This window comes from Clavelina lepadiformis, chromosome 4, assembly GCF_947623445.1.
Source record: "Clavelina lepadiformis chromosome 4, kaClaLepa1.1, whole genome shotgun sequence".
Lineage (NCBI taxonomy): Eukaryota > Metazoa > Chordata > Ascidiacea > Aplousobranchia > Clavelinidae > Clavelina > Clavelina lepadiformis.
In genome coordinates this window covers 21372284-21394707 of record NC_135243.1, presented here as the reverse complement: position 1 = coordinate 21394707, position 22424 = coordinate 21372284, and the positions used below count along the sequence as shown (strand labels likewise).

The 22424-nt window shown below is 35.6% G+C and overlaps 2 protein-coding genes across 4 annotated transcripts; both read right to left on the bottom strand.

Moving 5' to 3' along the window:
* Positions 1 to 5771: 5771 nt before the first annotated feature.
* Positions 5772 to 11064, bottom strand: LOC143453235 (alpha-(1,6)-fucosyltransferase-like). Of its 3 annotated transcripts, none has more exons than XM_076954426.1 (11): positions 8861 to 11064; positions 8687 to 8790; positions 8398 to 8557; positions 8205 to 8334; positions 7896 to 8130; positions 7505 to 7612; positions 7215 to 7356; positions 7006 to 7072; positions 6787 to 6914; positions 6509 to 6677; positions 5772 to 6358 (listed from the first exon to the last, which is right to left on the bottom strand). In XM_076954426.1, the coding sequence occupies exons 1-11, from the start codon at positions 8959 to 8961 to the stop codon at positions 6047 to 6049; spliced, it is 1656 nt and encodes a 551-aa protein (XP_076810541.1). In that variant the 5' UTR covers positions 8962 to 11064; the 3' UTR covers positions 5772 to 6046. The 3 variants fall into 3 exon arrangements, with proteins under 3 accessions (XP_076810541.1, XP_076810542.1, XP_076810544.1); XM_076954427.1 differs by having other exon boundaries at positions 6787 to 6899; positions 8861 to 11051; XM_076954429.1 differs by having other exon boundaries at positions 8205 to 8313; positions 8861 to 11049.
* A 5524-nt stretch (positions 11065 to 16588) lies between these two features.
* Positions 16589 to 20769, bottom strand: LOC143453037 (toll-like receptor 7). Its single transcript, XM_076954189.1, has 2 exons — positions 16975 to 20769; positions 16589 to 16838 (listed from the first exon to the last, which is right to left on the bottom strand). Exons 1-2 carry the CDS (start codon positions 19950 to 19952, stop codon positions 16589 to 16591), a joined length of 3228 nt encoding a protein of 1075 aa, XP_076810304.1. The 5' UTR covers positions 19953 to 20769.
* Positions 20770 to 22424: the final 1655 nt, after the last annotated feature.

The following is a 22424-nucleotide window of genomic DNA, read 5'->3' as shown; positions in this document are numbered from 1 at the left end:
GCGGGTAACTATCTCACACAAGTTCGTAACGGCAAAGTCCCCATTCGATTGGCTAATTTTAGCGATGACGAAGTCAGGTTAGTCAACGGAACCAGAGTCGCTTACCTTGTCCAGTCTCTATGTTTGGCGGGATTGCGGAGAGGATGTTTGCCAGCCCGGCACGTGCGCGCTAGTTTCGAAGTTAAGTTCCACGTGTGACTGCAATAATAACCGATGCATTGTGAACTCCGAGCAAAGATGCTCTGTAGCGTCGGTAGAAGAACATAGCTTTATACCCCGGCTAGATCACTTGCAAGTGTTACGGACTTTGTCCCCACATGTTGTTACTTATCATCGTATTTTCGTTTGAAGCGAGCGTTTTTACCAATCAGCACCGTGTACGCGTTTGTTGAACTATTTTAATCACGTGTTTTGGCACCCTGGTTGTATATAAAGATTGTGCGATTTTAGAAAAGAAGGCTTGAGTCGGCGTCTGGCCAAGACCAATAAAATGCGGCTTGTCAAAAATCATCGGTTTGTTTCATTAGCGTGATAACGCTACACAGTCTCGCAGTGGAAGGTTACTCACAGTTACGTGCAGTTAAAGGTGTCGCGGTTCACCGTGAATGTGAAACTAAGCCTGGCTATACAAACGAGAAAATAATCGTTACAATTGGCGAGCGCGCCAGGATTTCACAACCGCCAAAAGGGTTAGCATTTTTGTGAGTATTATGGATCCGATCTTCTACCTTCCACGGCCGTTCTATAAAGCGGGAGACGACTTACAACGATTTTTGTATTTGTTTCATTCTTATTGTCGTCTCACCAAGCTTCCCGATGAAGCGAAGAAACCGTTTTTCTTGGCTTCGATTCAAGAAATGTTCCTTCTCAGATTAAGTCACTTACCTGTTGCTGAGATGTCTTTAGAAGACGTTGTTTATCAATTCGAGTTGATTGTCGACTATCCAGAAGCTCTGTATAGAATGCGGAAATCGTTTTTCAACAGACGACAACCACAAGACGAGTCCGCATGTGACTTTGTAAAGACAGTAAACACTCTGGGTAGAAGGGCCTACCCAACAAACGAACGTCTTCGAAAAGATTTAATGTTCCTGTGCGTGATGAAGGGCCTAAGGGATCCACAAATGGTCATGTCTCTCCCAGAAACCGTCTTCGAAGAGAAAGTTTTTGACTATCTTTATAGCTTCATCACTAACCCCCAGAAAGCTGTAGAAGCTGAAGAAGTTTTATTGCTGGGGGTGGGCCAGGAAGATGAGAGCGATACCGATGGAGAGTGCAGTCGCACAGATGTTTCCGATGCTGGACAGAATGGAGCCGATGAGAGCTTGCCTACTTCAGTTCTCAACAATCAAGCGACCGACCTGTCGGAAGGGGCCCTCAAAAAGTCAACGTCGACGCCTGTTACAGATGAAGCGCATACATGTTCCGCTTTACTAGTGTTTTGGGGAGCACGAACACGTGTTAGAGTTCTCGGATTTTTAGGTAATAGAGCACTTTTTGTCGTTTTTATGTTTTTAGCTTGCATCGTACACACAACACAAGTCACCGTGATTTAATTCACATACCTTGGGACAGGGGAAAAGTTTCGCCCGGGTGGTCTCAAATGTAGGATGGGGGGTGTGTTACGGACTTTGTCCCCACATGTTGTTACTTATCATCGTATTTTCGTTTGAAGCGAGCGTTTTTACCAATCAGCACCGTGTACGCGTTTGTTGAACTATTTTAATCACGTGTTTTGGCACCCTGGTTGTATATAAAGATTGTGCGATTTTAGAAAAGAAGGCTTGAGTCGGCGTCTGGCCAAGACCAATAAAATGCGGCTTGTCGCAGATCATCGGTTTGTTTCATTAGCGTGATAACGCTACACAGTCTCGCAGTGGAAGGTTACTCACAGTTACGTGCAGTTAAAGGTGTCGCGGTTCACCGTGAATGTGAAACTAAGCCTGGCTATACAAACGAGGAAATAATCGTTACACAAGCAATGGAAGAAGGCGTAGCTTTGGGGGCAAAGCTGTCTGGGAGTGAACGTCGCGAAGTACTGAATTTATTATCGAAGTATTGGAAGTGTTTTTCGACCAGTCAATTCGATTTAGGCAAAACCGACTTGATAGAACACCATGTCAACGCTGTATAGATTCAATGTCGAGTTCATCTGTCTACGGTAAAAGAAACATAGTTTGTGGCTATTGTGGTGACTAATGATTTATAAATAAAGAAGTAATATGCGGACTGAATTTCATTTCTGAACATGCAGTAGCACGGATAAATTGTTTAGGTCTAGATCAGTGGTTTTTTATTTGTGAATAATTAACCTAAACATTTGACATTTTTTGGCGGTCCAACCAATTTCATAAAATTTAAATTCTCTCAACATTCAAACTAGTATTCGAAAAAATGCAATTCATGTACCAAGTGTACAGTAGTAAGTTTATTGGCGCGACATTACTATTTTAACTATGTGTGACCGACACTAAACACAAATTTTCAATCGTTAATTATTCGATGACTATAAGGTACCTGTACCGAATAAGGCCCACCTAACACTTTTTTGAAAATAACTCAAGAACCATAAATGAGAATAAACTGAAAAATGGTATTCTATTAGTGAGGGTATATGACTACAACATATTAAAACCACAATACCTGACAACCCCCAAAAAAATTTTTATAAAGAAATTAAAAATTCCAAAAAATGGGCCTTATTAGGAGCATAGGCTCCTAATAAGGCCCACCAATTTTGTGAGTATTTTGATTCAAAACATAGTAATAGACAACATATAACATTATTAGAAATTTCACATTTTAAGTTGTACAAACATTTAAAAAGATTTCACTAGGCGCATCAAAGTAACTGCAACAATTTGCCAACTGATGACTGGAACCACTCTTAAAGTCTGGACATCAATTAGCCAAGCATCTTGTATGGGCCTTATTAGGCGCATGTGGCATCCACGAAAAAAATGTCACATTTTTATCATCAGAAAAATTTTAGCAAAAAAAATTGCATTATCCTTTTCAATACTAAGTTGGTTGTTACATGAAAACTTCAGCCGGCTGACAACAGTTCATTTAACCGGCCAAATTCTCACTTACTTTTTTTCTAAATTAACAAAACCACCTTAACTGCAAGTATCAAATTTTTGTTGTGCTCTAGCGAATCGGTTGATCACGTGACAAGGATGAAATCTGGTAAACCATCATGAATTTATATTAGTTTTTATATAGGGACAAAATCTTTCATTTATTTGCACGGGTTTGCGAAATATGAGCAATGGGCCTTATTAGGGACCGGGCCTTATTCGATACAGGTACCTTATACGTCGTAAACAGGTCGGATTTTTACAGTTTACTAGCAAACACATCTAACTTCCTGTATACATCATAATTGCAAAACTAAAGAAATGCATTTAGTGTAAATTAAGTATTTCTACAAGTGATACATTTCTAAAAGTTTTTTTTTCCGCTTTGCGGAAAACCACTTGACCACGAGAAGAGAATACAAGGGAACAGTTGTCGAGTTAGCATGAATGAGTAAACGAGAATGATTCGCTTCCATACAGAGACAAAACAAAACTATGAAAAGATGACAATATTTTAAAAATTGAACAAATCAAACTTTATAAAACAAACATGGATAGATAACTGAACATTTTTTAGGAAAAATTACCAAATTTCAAGTTTCTGCAACAAACAGTGCAACTGTAAGCAACGCTTCACTGTGACTCTGTGCAGGCCACACATGGTCTAATTAGGATTTAGGTTGCAATTATGATGTGTGAAAAATGAAATATTTCCTTGCTCTATTTATCAGCCTAGTTATTAAATGACTAGTTGCGTTCAGTTCAAATTTCGTTTGTTCAATTTTTTATTGGGTTGTAAAACAAGCAACTTTAACAATTAGCCAAAAGCTCACTGATACCAAACTGGTTAATAATTTCACTGGTTAGTGGTTACACTGGTTACATCAGTAATCAATTAATCACGCACATTCGTCATTGCCATAGCAAGCACGTTTCATCCATGATCCTATACTTTCAAATGACATCCTTTCACTCGGAATTGTTAACATCTATACGACAATGTGAGTATTATTCGAAAATCTACTCCGTTTCAAAAACCTGAAAATATTAAATTTTAATGTTGTATTACACACATTAAGCATTTTAAAACTAACCACGTTACAAAATATGAATACTACCGTACCATTGGACGGCGGAACTCTTTGTTAAACAAACGTCTTAAAAAAAACTACAGCGAAAGATACAAGTTACCCCCTGTTACGTTTCGTCCAGACTTCCTCTATAGTTACGTTATTTTCCTGTTGTGGCTGGCTGCATTACTGAGCAAGGATGGTCGCTGTACAGGACGCTTCTTCCAATTTAAGCAAATGACTTTAGACAATCCGACGGGCAAATAATGCATAAATCATTTAAGGATGGAAATCTATTTGAGAGTGTTACAGATTTTCTTCTGCCAGGTGCGTTTTCTACTGCTTTAACGGCCCACTCAAAACCAACGAACGTTGTGCAATGAAGCTTGATTGTGTTTTCATCAGAGATTAAAATCTCATCCTCGTTTGGGGCTTAAAGTTACGAACAGTTATTCAAAATAAGTTGATAAAATATAGTGCAAACAGCAACAGCAGATCCAAGAGACCAACGAAAAGGACAGGTCCTCGATTTAAAGACTCGAACGTAAACTGCCTCCAAAGGCCACGTTTTCTCAGAAAAGCAACTATTCACGCCTGAAGCAAATGCGGGACACCAAACGAAAAAGGACACGCTATATAATTAGTTAATTACACGTTCGACCACAGCGAAACACTGAGGCGCCAAAAAGAACAAAATCAAATAAGACAGTGGACAAAAGAAATCAGGGTGATAACTGATAACTAAAAAAAGTAAAAGCGTGGGAAACACACGAAAAACAAATAAACAACGATGCGAAATATTATTTTGCCAAAGAAGTATCGCATATTCCACATGCGATAGAAGTATCGGATTTTTAAATACTAAAAACTTAAATTTTTTCATTGTCACGATGTTTCTGCTTAATCACAAAAATATCCATGGCTGGTTTAAAATGTAATTAGGAGCTACTGTAATTTAACGATTAAAGAAGATCCAAAGATTCAAATGACAGGAATTAAACGCAAGATGAATAAGGTGAAAATTTTACTGATGTAGCCTTGTCGGCAATTGTAATTCACCAACAATCTTCTTTCATTAAATTTACTGCGAAAAAACTAGATGTAATTAAAACCAGAAAAACTGAACAAAAACGGAAACGGAAACGGTAAGTTATTCATCAAAAAAAGCTCAATTAGTTTGCTTTGGGTTACGCTTCGAATATTTATTCCTTTGGTGAGAAAAAGGAGACGAGTGAACTTCTGTTGACACAGGATTTTACGAAGTAGCTATAGCGGGTATAAGATTTGCCACCAAAAACGTATTGTTGTCCTTTTCCAGCTGTCAGCTAACACCTGTTGCAATGAGGTTATAAATATGTACATTGGTTTAAGTACAACTTTACGATTATGAAATATTTACTTTTCCGAGTTAAATTGCGTCGTTTAAGTATTAATATTACCTTGAGTAAGTTTATTATGAAAAGTGAAACGAAAGAAATTCACCACGTAAATTCATTTTAGAGCACTCGGTGGCACCAATTGCACTGGCCTACACAAATTTTGGTTGCCAGGGTATTAAGGCTGTTCTAAGCTACATTTTGGTCGCTGATTTCAAAAATGCAATTCATTCTTCTCCATCAGGTCAACTGTTTAAGTTTGTTTATTGCGGTTATGATACACAATGCTATTAGTTAACTTTTGAAAAATTAATTACTAAAAAAACATTCATTAAATGTAATTCTTGATAATGCTACTGAACAAAAAAAATCATGCTTTGGCATTAGGAAAATGCCTAAATAACGGTAAAGCTCATGCATAGAAAGATATTGACAGAATGTATCTTTTATAAGTAAGAAACACTGATACAATACCAACTACGATTTGTTTGCTGCGCAAATAGAAGCTTCAACAGACTCTTTAAAACGTGTCATTTAAAGCAAGATATTGTACCAAGGTGAGCGTTTGTTCAACCTTATACATGGGAAAGGTGCCCTCGTGGCCAGCTTCATTTCTACCGAAGCCTTTGTACGAGGGAAATTCAACGAATGATCTGAGAACAATCGTCTCTCCAGCGGAGAAAGAAAGTTCTCCTTTTCCACCAGAAAAATCTTCAACCGCTCGATAAGTTAAGGGAAGTCCCCGATGATAATGCATTCGATGATCGATCGAGCGTGATCTAAAAGTGGCGTCGCTCGAAGAATGCATGAGCTGCGTAACAAGACGTCCGATCTGTTCGAGAAAAAAATAAATTGAATAAAAGATCTTGAAGCAAATGATGCAAACAGCAGAGAGTCTCATAAATTCATACCCGCGTGTGGAATTATAAACTAAATAGAGTTTATACGGTTACATATCAAATATGAAATACGAAACACTTACGTTAGAACTGTATGTCCCGACGAAATAGTCGCTTTGTGATAAAATCATTAAATCACAGGCCAACGCAAAAAGTTCATCTTCTGTCTGTCGGCTTTCAACAGTTTGTTTCATATCTTTCAATAACTTTTTATCGTCGACAGCATTATACACAAAGTCGTAGTTAGGATACCTGTTACCAAACGGAAGTTTTCAGTAAAATGTTGATAACTTGCCTGGATAGAATATACTATATTTGTTGTGATTGCTATGTGCTGTACACACAGTAGACATATATTTACTTATTACGGGCGTCCGGTATTACACTCGCTAGATCGTCGCTCGCAACATAAACTCGTCTCGTATAGTTGCATGCGTTTCCTACTTGGCTATCGTACCAGGCAACAACAGGATCCTGCAAATACAGTGTCTAAACATATAAAGACAAAACTTATTTATTACGAAAAGACGACTTTTGTTAACAAATATACAAAAGGAGAAAAATGATAATTAAAACTCACCATATATTCTTCAATTTCGAATTTTCTTGCGTCATTTTTAAGTTTGTCTGTTCTTCGAACGTGAATGCTGCAATGAAATAACTAAAGCTTTGTATACATGTAACTTATAAATATTCTTCCCTAAGATTGTTACATTTGATAAAACTCAGTTTTATCGTATAAAAGTCAGCTTGATCTGGTTTTGTGGTTCGGATGCTTCTTCTTGATACCTCACGTATGGATGGTTAAGATTTAGTTTTCTTTTGATAAGTTGCACTCTGAAAGAAATCCACGGCCTGGGCCTAAGCAGGTATCCCATTATTTGCCCAATCCACCACATATTTGGATCGTCGTGAAGAAACTCAACTTTTTCTATTAAAAGTACAAACAAAAACACAAATCAAACTTAAAACGAAACAAGTTCATGCTTTCGTTGTTCAATTTTATACAAGAACCGACACATCTTTGTGACGTCAGTGACATACTTTTTTTAAAGATTTTATAGTGTAACATGATTTACCTTCCAGAAATTTGGGAATTGTTAACCCCTTAAAACGAGTGTTGGCACTCCCTTCATGCGTAAGGTCTAATTTAACAACTTGAATGTGTTCAAAATTCTCCTGTAATTCTAAATTTCAAAAGATATTTACAGCACAAATGTTATAAAATTATATCAAGTTTGTCCTTTAGTAACTTGTTGACAACAAAACATTTTCGAATAAAACAGCAGCAAACAAGAAAAACCTGTAAAGTTAACATAATTTTATTGATTAATACACCAAATTTTTCATGTTTCAATATGTTTGTTTTTGTATAAATGTAAATGTTTAAACAGTTAAAGGTATTGTGACTTATATCTTTACCTACATGCAAAGTATACGAATAAATAAATGCTTATCTAAGCTTCTTACCTCCTTTCCATTCATCAACCTGCTTTGGCAAATCTTCCATCGAACATGTGTCACTCAATGGAAGGAAAACTTTCTGGATTCCAGGATAGCGCACACTGGAATAATCCACCAACATTACACGATTTGTACCTAACGCAGCTAATAGACAATTGCCTATGTGATGATGCTGACTTCCAAATCCATAATAAGGGAACTTGCAAACCAGCTTTTTTGCCGTTTTGCAATCGCTTGGATTCTATGAAAACGAAAGACCCCGGGGTTTTAACATGACTTGAGATATGGTCTGTGAAATATAACATTAAACAGTACCTGTAACTTGTGAATTCTTTTTTGAACTTCATTTACAAGGTCCGACAAATCCTTCTGAGATTCATTATGGATGACATCAACAAGAAATTTCATTTTTCGTGTGAGGTCGCTATATACAACAAATTGACAGCTAAATTTTAATGGTATATTTTAAGAACATGATTAAGGACAATAACAAGGACAAGGACATTACTTAAATGGAAGGTAGTTTGTTAAATAATCTTCTTCGAGGGCAGCCTTTTTTGTCAAATCCATATCTTTACGAAAATATTTTCTCACAAACTCATTCACTTCGATTGCTTCCAAGTAAGCTCTTTTAATCAAACTTCTTGCATCGACAAGCGTAAATTGGTCTGAAAAAATAAATCATTTCTGGCCGCCCCACAACGTATATAAAAATATTTGCTTTTGAAATAACACCAGCATTGTTTAACAACACGATTTAGGTACGTTTTGGTTGAGTATCAAATTACGTAGATTACTTTTAGTTGAAGTTTTGTTAATTCCCACTGACAAAGAAGCTTGATGATCGTTGCAATTTCGAGGTTCAGGAATTTGAAAGGTACGAGACCAACTTGATTGTGGTCTGTATGAAAATATACATGTTAAGAAAACATAATAAAAATCGATGTTGTATGTAGATTAACACAACATACCTCTCTTGCAAACCGTTCGGGAACTTCACAACGCTATACAATAATGTGACGTTAAAGCTCAGTGAAATTACCAGGAACAATTTAAGGTTTTTTTTCACCATTGTTTAGCTCAAAGTAAATCTAAATAACCGAGCAAACCATGTAATTTTAATGTCGAAATATAAGAAATATGAAAGTTCTGTAAGCAATCAATCACGTCTTCACAAAACAGTCCCTGGAACAAGATGTCTATGTTGTTATTTAAAGTAGCTCAAGTTTTCGTTTCTAAACTTTTAATAATGTTAAAACATTCAACGAAAAATTACTGTCGTAATTTTTTCGTTCTCAGGTTGAACAACGATTATGTTGCTTTCTTGCAAGTCTTTAAGCATAAGCTTTTACGAAAACAAAGGGCCTAATAAGTTATTTGTGATAGGTCCGATGTCATATATTAATCTCCGCCTGCTTTTAGAGAAGGCAGTACAAATTTTAACGTTGTCTTAAAAAGATTTCTTTGCATTCAAAAGATTTCTTCTTTGTTTGGGCCAAAGATCAACGATTTATAAAATTCGGAATGAAGCTTTTATTTTTGAAAACAGCTAAAAACTGTGAAGTTATCTGAGCTTTGAAAATTTCCTACTCTATTGTGAAGGAGATGTGGCGTAACCAAACGGACCAATTTACGCTTCATTGCAAAAGGCGGGAATTACCTTTCCGCAAGACTACAATATTGTATTAATTTTATCAATCAGAAAAATGGAATTCGAATTTAGAACTAAAATCCTAATATATTTTTGAGGCTTGTTAGGTAAGTTACGATTTTTAAAATGAGCTCTATCTTTTCCAGGTTTTGGTGATTTCGGTTTCTAGCCAGTCATATTATAACGACAGAACATGTCAAATTCAAGTAACAAACACTGATACAATACACACTATAATGTGTGTGCTGCGCAAATACAATATTCTATAGAATCTTTAAAATGTGTCATTTAAAAGCAGATTTTATATAAAGTTGAGCATTTGTTCAACCGTACACGTAGGAAACCCCCTTCGCGGCCAGTTTCATTTCTACCGAAACCTTTGTACGAGGGAGATTCAACGGATGATGTGAGAACAATCGTGTCTCCAACGGAGATTTAACGAATGATTGGTGATCTGAAATAACCTAAGACTGTTGCTGTGTAACTTATTTTAAGGAAAGTTTCGGTTTTTTTGTTAACAATATTTCACATGACGTTTGCAGTTTCGCCATAGCTTTCGCAAATAGAACCATTGTGTTGTGTCATGGCAACAAACGTATGATCTATCGTCCCTCTACAATCCGTCCGAAACTGGTCTCAACACATTGGTTACTCTTAACGGTATTTCACTTTGAAACTTATAACATTCGCAAAATAACGGAACAAAAATTTTTTTTTGTCAAGCTTTAAATATAAATTGAGAATTGAGAATATACTTTGAAAACATAACCAAGCTCTAAGCTAAAATACGATCTTTTCATTCTCAATTGAAATATTTAGACTAGCAACTATATACAGTACATTCAAAAATTTAGAGTTTGTTCAATTTGTATGTAATCTACGTGCATGAAATGAAAAACATCGTACGCGGAATCTAGTTTTTTACAAATAATTTATACACTTTGAAAACACACCCCTGGTTACTATACAGTTTGCTGACTAGTAAAAACACTTTTAACTTCTAGCTTTTACCACAAGAAAACTGCTAAAATATCTTTGCTTGTTTACACAAAATTGTCACACTTAATCCTATGTTTTAAAATATATCATTTTATTTGAATACATTTTAATTAAAATTACTTATTACGTCTAAGACTTACATCAAACTTGTCTATAACGACTTAACTTGTAATAACGTCAACATTAAACCAATCTACCTCTTGCATTTAATCTTAACTACTTTTTTTCTTAACTCTTAATTTTAACAAAATGGCGTAAGAACTAATGGGCCTAGAGTTATCAGGGTTCAGATAACAGGACACAGACCTAATACAACCAAAAAGTCAAACAATGTATAAAAAAGAAATACTCATCAACCAATTCTATAACAAACTTATATGTACTTCCACTTGATAACCACGTTAAGACGAAATGCGCAAACTTGTAATAAGGAGACCGTGGCAACAAATTTCTGCTCTCAACATCAACAAAAATTACTCAAACAGTATAAAGCATATGATCAAGGCCAGCACGTTCATATACATTAGAAAAAAGAGAAAAAGTAAATGGCGACCGCAACTTTTCAAAATTTTTTTTGAAACGACGAAAGTGTTCCGCCATATAGGGTAATACACTGTGAGAACGAAAACGTTTCAATACAATTAATGCGAGAGTAACGAAAACTTACTACAGTAACCGATAGTAAAGTTTTGCATCGCTTGTCTGGTCGTGTGAAACATAAACCCAGCCATACAAACAGGCGTATCGCATTTCAGAGAATAAAAATGCGACGTGGGTAACTCGAGACGGCAACCCAACTACTAACACAGAACGCGAATGAAAAGGGTAATAATTGACGTCAAAGGATTGTGAGTGATTTAATTATTAGTACAACCGTGATACGGATTGGATAAAGCAACGCAAGGGACGCTGTTGATCATTATGCGATACTCCCATGTAAACTGATACGACTTCTCTGTCCGCTTTCTTCACTTAAATGAAGAAACAACCAACGGCGTTTTTTTATCCGTTTCTGTTCAAACGAACATTTGTATGTAAATTGTATGTAAATTGTTAAGTCTCTCTATTATTTCAAATTGAACGGCTAACCTATACATAAAATTTCACTCCATGAAGTAGCCTATATGTACTGTATGTTAAAGCAGTTGCGATTGATATGGCCCATTGAGGTCCATAAGTGAAAATTTAATCACATTTGCCCATTACACGTTTTGCCCCTCAAATATTTTTGACTGTATGTTTATTTGGTTGGACCAATGTGAGCCAACACGGAGAAGTTTACCATGAGATACTGGCTTTAGTCTAGCAAATACAATTTGCTGACTTAAAAGGTAACACATTCAGACCTTTTCCTCTAATGACATAAATCGCAATTTTCTTTTTGTTTCCACTTCCAACGTGACGTCCAATGTGACAAATATTTGGATGGAAAATTACAATACATCCTTCCAACAAGGGAGAGATGTCTCCTCTGTAACCCTTCCCCAAGAGTTCTACCCATGATGCTGGGCTAATTTTACTGCACTTAGACTGTGATAGGGAAACTACAACTCGCCCTACAATCGCGTTGCCTCTTGCTCAACGTTAATGCAGACTTTTTAAACTCGACACAAGGTAGTGGAGGAGTTTTAATTAATAGCTGTTCCAGCTGGTAATGTAAGAAATGAACCCAGATCAGCTACAGCGCAACAATGATACTGACCATTTATGATATATTATAGTTACATAGAAACTATGGTATAGTTAAATAGAAAGCACTGAACACACGGCACACTTAAAGTGGTATAAGGCCACATTTAAAACTAACAATTTACTTGGTAGGTAGGAAGCAAATTTGTGGCTGCAATTTTACATATACCATTGAAAATCTTCTGATCAATTTATGAAAGCAGTATTTAATTTGTAATGCTGTGATACAATTAATTACTTTGACATTCCATAACTTAAACTCAGCAATGATTCTTCATCGCTCGAGCCCCGTTTGCTCTGCTATCTTTTTGCGCAAGTTCTGATTGTCACATATTTTTTTAATTTTTCTTTTTTATTATTTTTGAATTGTGTTGCACGAATTTAGAACAGTACAGAGTCAAGTATAGTCTAGCAATGCTTTGACAACTAATTTATGTAACTTTGTTTATTTGCGTACTAGTTTATAACAGTTTGTTTGAATGATATAATGCTGTGAGTTTGATCCCTGTATCTCTCATTATGTCAGCATCTTTTTGTACAAGATATGGTTTCGTTAAATACAACTCGGCATCTTCCATCATAAAGTGTTTAGGTACAGTATTGCATTGTATAATATTGCTTAATTTTTGGATGTGTTTACATCATGTGACAGTTAAATTAATTGATAAATTCGCATTTATATACTTTGGTTGATGGTTATTATGTGTTTGCTTGTTATTTTTTTTTGGAGAAAATATTAGCGTATTATGGATATTCATCATTGGTAGATTTTAGGGTTTTGGAAAAGAAAAACCTTTGAATGACTAAATGAAATGTTGCTGGTTGGGGCCACATTAATACACTGTTATTGCATAGAACACTTATTGAATAGAACAGCTTTAGTCACCTTTTTTATTCAAACTTGAAATCTAAGACGTATCAAAAACTACATAAAATAATAACTTTTTATGTGCATGGGAATTATATATATATATGTCTTATATCCATAGGCGCCGAAGTTTACAAAATGTAGGGCGGAAAAGTTAATGGGTTCATATGTTTGGGAATTCCCCGTGTCAAGGATTGTTGTAAAAACACAAAATAAGATAAAATATACTTCTAATCAACGTTATTTGCGACAACAGCCATGCTACAAGTTTTTGCTTTTTATAAAAATTCTAGACTTGTTGGTAATGCTAACCTAACACTTATAGCTCAATTGTATTTATCGTCCGTGATTTTCTGCACCTCTTCTAGTTTTGCTCTCCCTATTCTCTTTAAACTCTTCGCATGCGTCGTCCCAAGGTTATTTTTGGTAATTATGTTTGTCTGTACAGACGTAACACCAGAGTAGGGAAAACACTTCCAACAAAAGCATATCAGTCGAATCCGGTTAATTGCATAGTCAATTTGCCAAGCCTTTTTATGCGATTAAACGAATTATGCGTTTATGCGAAAGTGCAAATTCCACTTATTTTCTTACTTGACGTGCGACGCTGGTCACGTGTAAAGACGTCAACACGCAAAACACTAACGTTTATTGTGTATAGCGATCATTCATTCATTCATTCAAGCACGCAAAAGATGAAAACATGCTTTCGTGCATTTGTGTTTTTAAGCGAACAAATGTGGTCATGTCCGCCCCTTCAAACTGTAGTTTGAAATTTTGTTGGCGAAATGTATGAAGTACATGCAGAACTTCTTTATTTTTTGGTGTTGTCACAACGATTGCGTCAGCAGAGCTTTCTTAATTGCTGTCGTCTTTTTCAACTTGTTTGTTTCGTAAAACTTCTTCACATATTACGGCATCATCTTAACGCAACTCTTAAATGAAACTAAAACAGTGCGAATTTTAATGTGAGCGTATTGACAGCCACGTGTTAATGCTTAAATTGAGCATAGTTGGTTTGATTGTTTCGCAACAAAGCGCACCACAAGTCACAAAGCTTACGCATTGCGTGTGCGCTCCCAGTGCGCTTTGTTTTCAATTTTATCTTTTAAAAACTTTTTAATAATCGAACAAATTATCTTCATTTTTATTCAATTAAGCGGATTATGCAATAAACCGTTATTCGATGAACCGAAGTATTGTCTTTACAAATGATAAGACTACGCCTACGGTTTGGGACTTGCACCCTTTATGCGATAAAACGAATTATGTGATTATCCAGAATGCAATTAACCGGATTTGACTGTATAACCTTTTGAACATAAAATCGCTATTGTTTGTTAGAAAAATCCAGGGCGGAAAAATCCACCCAAGTTCGGCGCCCGTGCTTATATCCATAGGTGCTGACATTTATTTTTGGAAGGGGTGATGGCGCTATGACAAGCTACTGTTGTCAACGCAAAAAAAATTGTTTGTTTGAGTTCAAATTTTCACCTGTTTTCTGCTATCCTCTTTATTTTTCAAAATACGTTATTCATGTACTGTATTAGTTATTAAGTTATAACAGGTTCATTAATTTTGTAAAGAAATTGAATACTTAAATATAAAAGAATATTATCAACAGAATAACAATATTGTTATACTAAAAAAATTGTGGGGGTCAAAACCACACAAAGTTGCCTATCTCAAACGTATGAAAAATAATTTTATACATTTTTTGGAACATTTTACTTCATTTACGTATGCGTTTATTCTCGCAACCTTGTCAAGTACACTTCAATTAGCACATGCTGAAGTGAAGATGCTCTTCATATTATAAATGTAGCTCGCTTGGAATATAAATTAGAAACACAAATTTCCAAAATTTCATGAAAGGATTTTACCAAATCGCATTTCCGCTGTAACTCACTACAATACCAGCATTTCTTTATATTAAGCTTTTAGCCGTATATTACGACGATATATTTAAAGCAAAGTTCGCAAAAAATTTTCCGACAATGAATATTTTAATAGATCGATCAAATATCACTTTACCGCAAACCAATGTTTTGTTTTGAAGTGATTTGAAAAAAACTTTAGCGATGTATGTTTAACTATATATCGGTCCTTCTATTTTAAAGTGTCGTGCTGCTATTCGCGTGGCGGGACTTCACGCAAAGAAGAAACAAACACCCATCAGACAGCCGCCAGTGCAACAAAGAACTCTAAATACTTTTGGAAGCCAAGAAACCAATCATGACACTTAGGGCGAACACAAACTTCTTGGAAGTAATGTCTGTCGACTGATATCAAGTAATCTACATCAGGGGTGTGCAACCCGCGGCCCGCAAAGGAAAAATATGCGGCCCGCGGAGAAGTGACAATTTTGAACGGTGTGCGACCCGCGAAACGAGTTTTAATTTAGTTTAGTCTGCTATGTGCAATCAATTCCAATCCCATTGCAGTGCTGAGTCAAACCTTGGCTGAATGTCTGTGACGCAACAATACCCTAACCTTTATAGGGTATTGTTGCGTCACACACAGACGATTAGGGCCTAACGGCTAGCTTGTGCAAAGCAAGAACGCAATTCACAAAGATGTCAATTGCTGAGCAGTTAGCATTTCATAGAAAATGTAGACGCTTAATTTAAATTGCAGTTTTCTTTAGAAATTCCTGCGTCTTAACTTATATTTCTGCAAGGAGATAACCCCTAATAAAGTCACAAGACCAATAACGAAAGAAACTGTTATTGATTTTGTGCTTTTAACTACGTGTATGTTAATTAAAGGTGTGGCCCGCGGTTTCAACCAGTTGTTGGGATCTGGCCCTCTTGTACAAAAGGTTGCACACCCCTGATCTACATCATGTTTCGTATATTTAAGAACTGTTTCAGCGAAATATTTACGAATGGCTTTCAAATCAGCAGGCAATGATTTCGTAACACACGTTTAGTTAATTAAAGACAATTCTGCTTTTTGGTAATTTCGATTTGTTTTCGTGACGTTTTGTCGTGATCTGTTTGCGTATTATGACATCACCTGGGCAACGAACGTTACAAAGCTTTAAAAAACACATCATCAATGCATACATACGACTGCGTTTAATTCAACAAATTATGTAACAAAAATGTAAAAAGTCTTTCTTAAACTTTAAAGCCATTTATTTATATACTATCAGGTAGTACTACTATACAAATACTCAAGCAACTATTCATGACTTAACTGAGACCCATTACAAGTCACTTAAAGTGATGGTCTCTTTAGAAAAACACTAAAAATTGTAACAAGTTTCCTTTAATACCAAAAAAGTGAACGTTAACAAATAAAGGTCTTTTTGTATGAATGATTATAAAATCCTTATAACAAATGTTATCTACATTTCAATAAAACCATATTAATCGGACATTTTATCCTTTACCAATTTGTGATTATAGATGATTTTAAAAACGAATATTTTTTTGTCAAACTTAACAAAACAAACTTTGACACTCAACATTTAACATTTCACACTTTCTACATTTCGCTTTCAGTAATATGATCATTCAGTCTTGTGCTGCTCGCAAAAGCAGTTCGAAGAGTTTCAAAGAACATAACTTCATCGTCGTTTGTTTGATCGCATCTCAAGAAATTGCAGAATTTTCGGTTGAAAGTCTCTTGAATTAATTCTGGTACGCAAACTGCTTCTGCACCATGCCACTCCACTAATATCAGCTGATCCCTTCCAGCAGAGTATTGGATTTCCTGTAGGGCCATCAACAAAAACCTGCAATAGAAAACGATCGGTGTAAATTTCAGAATTCTTGACTTTGTGCGTATAGTAAAGTATACGCATAAATATGTGCAACTGCGGACTAAATTGTTGCACAATTCTATTGTATTATAAAAATTTGTATAATCACTTGCAAATCGGTGTGTCACAAAATCTTCCTGAAAAGATTACAACTGTTTTGCGGCTGTTTGTGACAAGACGGAGAAGATTGTTTGTAGACGACGCACCAGCGTCAATGTCACGACCAGCTAAGAAAAGTTCAATCGATGGATTTCCGTTCATCATCCCAGGTACCAGTTTGTTATCAACCCAATCACCGAGTTCATCATTGTTGTGGTCAAAGAATACAAAAGCGTTTTTGTTTTCGTAAAGTCTTGCTGGAATATCGCCTGGTTTTAATGATTGAACTCTGAAATATTCATGAACTTTTCGAAATACAAATCTCTTAAACACTTTGCTGTAACCAGCAGCGCCGCATAAAATAAACAATGCAAAGAATAATGTAAATACGATTGTAAATGTGAGATGACTCTGCAAATCACACGATGTGTTAAACCCATATCGAGACACCGGTTGGTCGTGCAAATTAATCGGGGATTTACACGTCACACAGCCGCCATAATATTGATCAATAACCGATGTGCATTGTGGAAAAAATCCAGGAAGTTTTGGCTTACCACTTGCGTCAGATATATACCAACGATGGAATTTATCCCATATGTTACAAGAACAATCAAGTTCGTTCCACCTTACGTCCAAATACACAAGTGAGTCCAAAATATCTTTGTTAAAAATACTTGGGTCAAGTCGAAAAATGAAATTTGAACTGAGATCAAGAATCAGAAGCTTAACATATGAAAAAAATCCTGGTTCAATCAAACCGATTTTGTTATGAGCAAGTGTTAAATTCTCCAGATGAATAAGAAATGACAAATTTCCTTTCAGTTCAAGAATGTTATTGTAGTTTAAATTTAAGACCTCTAACGTTTTTGTATTTCTTAAAGAAGTAGATGGAAACATCGCCAACTTGTTGTGGCTCAAATCAAAAACTTCGAGATTATCTAAACCTTGCAACCAATTGTCTGGTGTAGGTGAGATAACGCGGCAGTTGCTAAGAACAAGGTTTCTGAGCTTTGGCATAAATTGAAGAAAGCCTCGATTTGCGTAAGCAGTATCACCAAAATCATTTTGTGCAACATTTAACTCCACCAAGGAGTTTATTTTACAAAGGTTGTTGATGACGTTCCAGTTTAAGAACAATGTACTAAGAAATGTAGGCATACCTGGAACATTCAAACTTAACTGTGTTTGTGCCGATTGATTCAAGTGACATAGAAAGTTGAGATTTAAAGTAGCAACGATCAAGTCTTCCCTGGCAAAAAAAATAATCTGACGGAGATTAGACAAAGTACTGAAAGCAGAATGATCAATTTTCACAATGGGATTTTGAGACAGATTGATGCTGCATAAATACACCAGATGCTTTAAGTCATCTGATCTTATTTCTCTTATTTGGTTAAATGATAAATCAAGAATTTTTGTCGTCGCTAACAAAAGCTCTGTTTTCTCGGATATGGAGACGATTTTGTTGTACGAATAATCAAGTAAACCGCTGATGTCGTAACGGGTTTCGTTTGGGTATTTCAGACAACCATCTGGATACGAAAAATGGTTTTTCAATACATTTCCATGTAAGTAAGCAACTGTTTCTTCACTTAAAGTGTCATCAGCAAAAGTTAAATGGTTGTTTGAGGCTCGTATGTTATTAAGATGACGCAACCCAGACCATGCATCGAAGGAAATGCGATGTACATTGCAGTAAGAAATATCAATTGTGGTGAGATGAGTTAAATTTGATAAACTGGCAAATGATTGATTGTCAATTTCAAGGAACTGCACAGAAAACTCTAATCTCAAGTAATCCTTTAATCCAGATCCAAATATTATTTCTTCGAGGGAAGACAAAGATGAATAAGCTTCTCCTAAACGAAGTAACTTTATTGGTTTATTTTCTGGAAGAAAATAATTGTTATACGACAAGTCAATAAATCGTAGTTTATAGAGACTAACCAGGTATGTTGGGTCAAATATTGTCTTTTGCAAACAATTGAGAGAAAGGTCTAAAATGTCAAGATTTTCGTTATTTTTAAATATCCCATCTGGTAAAAACGAAATGCCGTTTAGTGAAAGATTAAGAAATTTGAGATGGTTAAGTGGATCAAACACACCATCTTCTACAACAAATGAGCACGGGGATACGGTAAGCATACCGGACAGATCTAAATGTCCCAAATTTGTCGCGTTTACAAAATCGTTTCTCCTCAAGCGAGAAATGCGGTTTGTGGCAATAGAAAGCGCTTTTAATTGATTACCAAGTAAGTTTTTTGGGATAAATGTCCAGTTATTGTCGCTTAAATCCATGTATTGCAAACTGGAAGATAGTGGTTGTGTTATTGTGAAGTTTCTTGGGCAGGTGTTGATTGACACTTGACGAAAACAATTGATACTACCGATTAAAACAGTTAAATTGGAAAATTTTCGTAGTTGTTCAGTTACATCCCCAAGCAAGTTCCAAGTTATATCCAAGCCTTTTATGGAAAGTGGAAGTTTCTGTGGAAACTCGTGAAAATAGTTCCCAGCAAAACTCAACCATTTCAAATGAACAAGATGCTGCAACGCACCAGGCTCAATGTACAGGTCTTCATTACATGGTGGAAGAGAAAGCTTGCCTAAAACACGTGGAACGCAGTTTGAATCTAACCCCAAGGCACTTATATTTGGATAGGAAAGGAAATCACTTCGTTCAATACGTCTTATAACATTGGCATTAAGTAATAACGCTTCCACATTTGTTGGCAAATTTTGAGGAACCTTTGTTATTCCACGGTTTGTGCAATTAACAAAAAAAACATTTCGATCAAGACTTGGAACACTTTTCACAAAAATATCTATACTGCTGACATGGTCAAATGAAGTCACCGTGAACATACGAACTAAATCAATTCCGTTGATATTTCTCGCTTCATCACAATAATTCCAAGGATTTCTTGACGATCCGCGAGAAAACAACAGAAACTGAATCAACACTGTAAGCATCCAGCAGACCATGTTTTGCAAAAACAAGTATCCTACAACTTAATTTACTTAATTATTTAAGGTTATCTAAAGATAAAAGCTTACTCATACTTAGGAAAGAGATTCATATTAGACAATCTAACGCTTTCCAGTACCTGGTTATAGCCTATATAACTTCAATTTTACAATATTATATGCAAAATTGTATATTTGCCATGAAATATGCTAATCACCAACTTACATCAAAATCGTCGACTTGAAAACTGTTCGTTTAATGATCAACTTTTTTTGGGAGAGTTTAATTCAATTTAATGGATAAATTCTCTCTACTGATTCGAATCTTTCTTTATTTTGCTTTCGGGTCTTAAAAGTTGCAGAAAGCGTATATAAAACCACTTTGCTGTAAATGATGAGCTAGGTTAAGTTGATTTTAAAAACCTTTTCTTTTTTCTTTAAACTATTTTCGAAAGTTTTTCTAAACAAATCGTTTGATTAAATGGTCACCTACATCTTGGTGAGCAGAAAATTTGTTTGCGCAGAAAAAGGCACCGTTTGTGCGTCCTGTGAAGTAACACTACATGCAGTATGGCAAAATATTTGTGACGACAAGAAATTAAAAAGGTTATAATTAAGATCGTAAAATTCGTCGAATCGTAATGATTACGATGTATGCGTTTTAATTTTTGCTCCAAGAAGCCGGGAACTCCCTATTTGCGTTGAAGTTTTTCCATCAACGAGTAAATACGTGCAAAAACACATGATTTTATAATCTGCCATAAATACTCTTGTAACATTTCACTATACCCTATTTTAATGGAAATCACACGTACGTCTGAAGATAATGAGTTATTTTGGCACTAAAACCACCACTGTTATTTATTGACGCCATCACATCATAAACTATAAAAACGTTTAGCTTTTCAATTTAATTTATTATCGGTTTTTAATTCATTAAAATCCAGTGAACGAATAAATACATATCGAATGACAAACGAGAAAGACATTCAATCATTACTATTCATTAAAAACATTCATCAAACCCATCATGCACAACAACGTTAACGCTATAGTGGCGAACACAAAACAAAAAACAGCTTTCTACCCGTCAAATAAGACAACGTTAAACCAAAAAGTTGCTGAAGCTGCCGAACCGATGTGCAGTTTAAAATACGAATGTGACGAACCCGAGCTAGAGCCTGAAAATCCTGCACGAACGTCACCTTTTCTAAGTGTTCTCACGAACCGGAATGTTTCCTTTTTGGACCAAAAAACAAAATGAGGTAATTTTCCGAGTAGTTTCCAATCTTGCTGTGACGTCATTAAGTTTTAAAAATACTTCATAGCTCGTCACGCATGTAGTAGATGTGATTATAATGTTCCTGTCCTTTTTCGTTAAAAACGTAAAGGCATAAAAGTTATAAATACAAAAGAGTTTATAATGTTGTAAATAGTTTTGTGAAATATAATGAATAATGATATTATATTTCTAAGAAATAAGTTCACCAAGGACCAATAGATTTTGTTTATAACCTTCGATAAACACCTTTATGTTATTACAATCCAGCATCTTAGTTTGTTTTATTATGACATCATACGTTCAAGCTCGCTTCAGGCTTGGACGAGTTTTCTTATTTTTCCACAACGGAGTACAAATCGGAGGAACAAATCCTGTCATCAAACCTATGAAGCCCAGTAATATACACAGTAGAAGGTATAGTTATGCCATGGCGCCTCGCACGCAATACTATTATAAAACATTACTATAATAAAGGTCTCAGCGTCCACAATGCAGCTGAGAGACTCACGTCCATATTGCCTCATTTTTCTGTAGCAAGTTGTCTTGCCACACACTCGTTAATAACATGAGATGATACCACGTTACAACTCAGTAAGTATTAAGCAGAGTCAAGTAATGTATACCGTTGAGGTAGTTTTGGTAATTTTTGGTTGAGGTAGTTTGTTTTAGAAATGTTTTACTTTTTTTATTTTTTCCATTACCTGTGGAGAGCGTAATTTTGAATGTAGCGGCAAGTAAGTGGCAGGACCTCCGTTGGTCTCGCTGTGCAAAATATATTTTATTTCTAGTGTATTAGGACACCAATGTTTCTGATATGTGTTAGCGTTTGTGTTTCGTCTTGATTCTACCGGAGCCTCTCTGGTATATACATAGATTTGTGTTGTTCTGAAAACTAATGCGCCAAAATAACTGTTTTCGTCTGTTTTATCTTTTACCTGTTTTTTTTGATAGGGTGCTTGTTACAGAATGTTACTGCTAAATACTATTTTACTGCTTTCACAACCCATTTAAAGCCAGGCTCTGTCATATAAAACAGCTCGCTTGTATTGTACTGTTCTATAGCACTGTTAAAATACCGTTCGTCAATTAACAGTATATAAGTCACCAACGGACATGTAAAGCATATCTTGAAAAAAGGCTTCAATATAGCGACCTTTTGCAGAGCAATATAAAGACGGATCCTCACTCTGTATATATAGAATTACCGT

What these genes read in the sequence shown, in the direction of transcription:
- LOC143453235 (XM_076954426.1), bottom strand. Translation starts at nt 8,961, where the DNA reads ATGGTGAAAAAAAACCTTAAATTGTTCCTGGTAATTTCACTGAGCTTT. An exon ending in AAAGAATTCACAAGTTACAG is followed by an intron (nt 8,131 to 8,204) that starts GTACTGTTTAAT and finishes TCGTTTTCATAG; the next exon opens with AATCCAAGCGATTGCAAAAC. An exon ending in ATACCGGACGCCCGTAATAA is followed by an intron (nt 6,678 to 6,786) that starts GTAAATATATGT and finishes GTTTGGTAACAG; the next exon opens with GTATCCTAACTACGACTTTG.
- LOC143453037 (XM_076954189.1), bottom strand. Translation starts at nt 19,952, where the DNA reads ATGGTCTGCTGGATGCTTACAGTGTTGATTCAGTTTCTGTTGTTTTCT. An exon ending in TGTGACACACCGATTTGCAA is followed by an intron (nt 16,839 to 16,974) that starts GTGATTATACAA and finishes TTTCTATTGCAG; the next exon opens with GTTTTTGTTGATGGCCCTAC.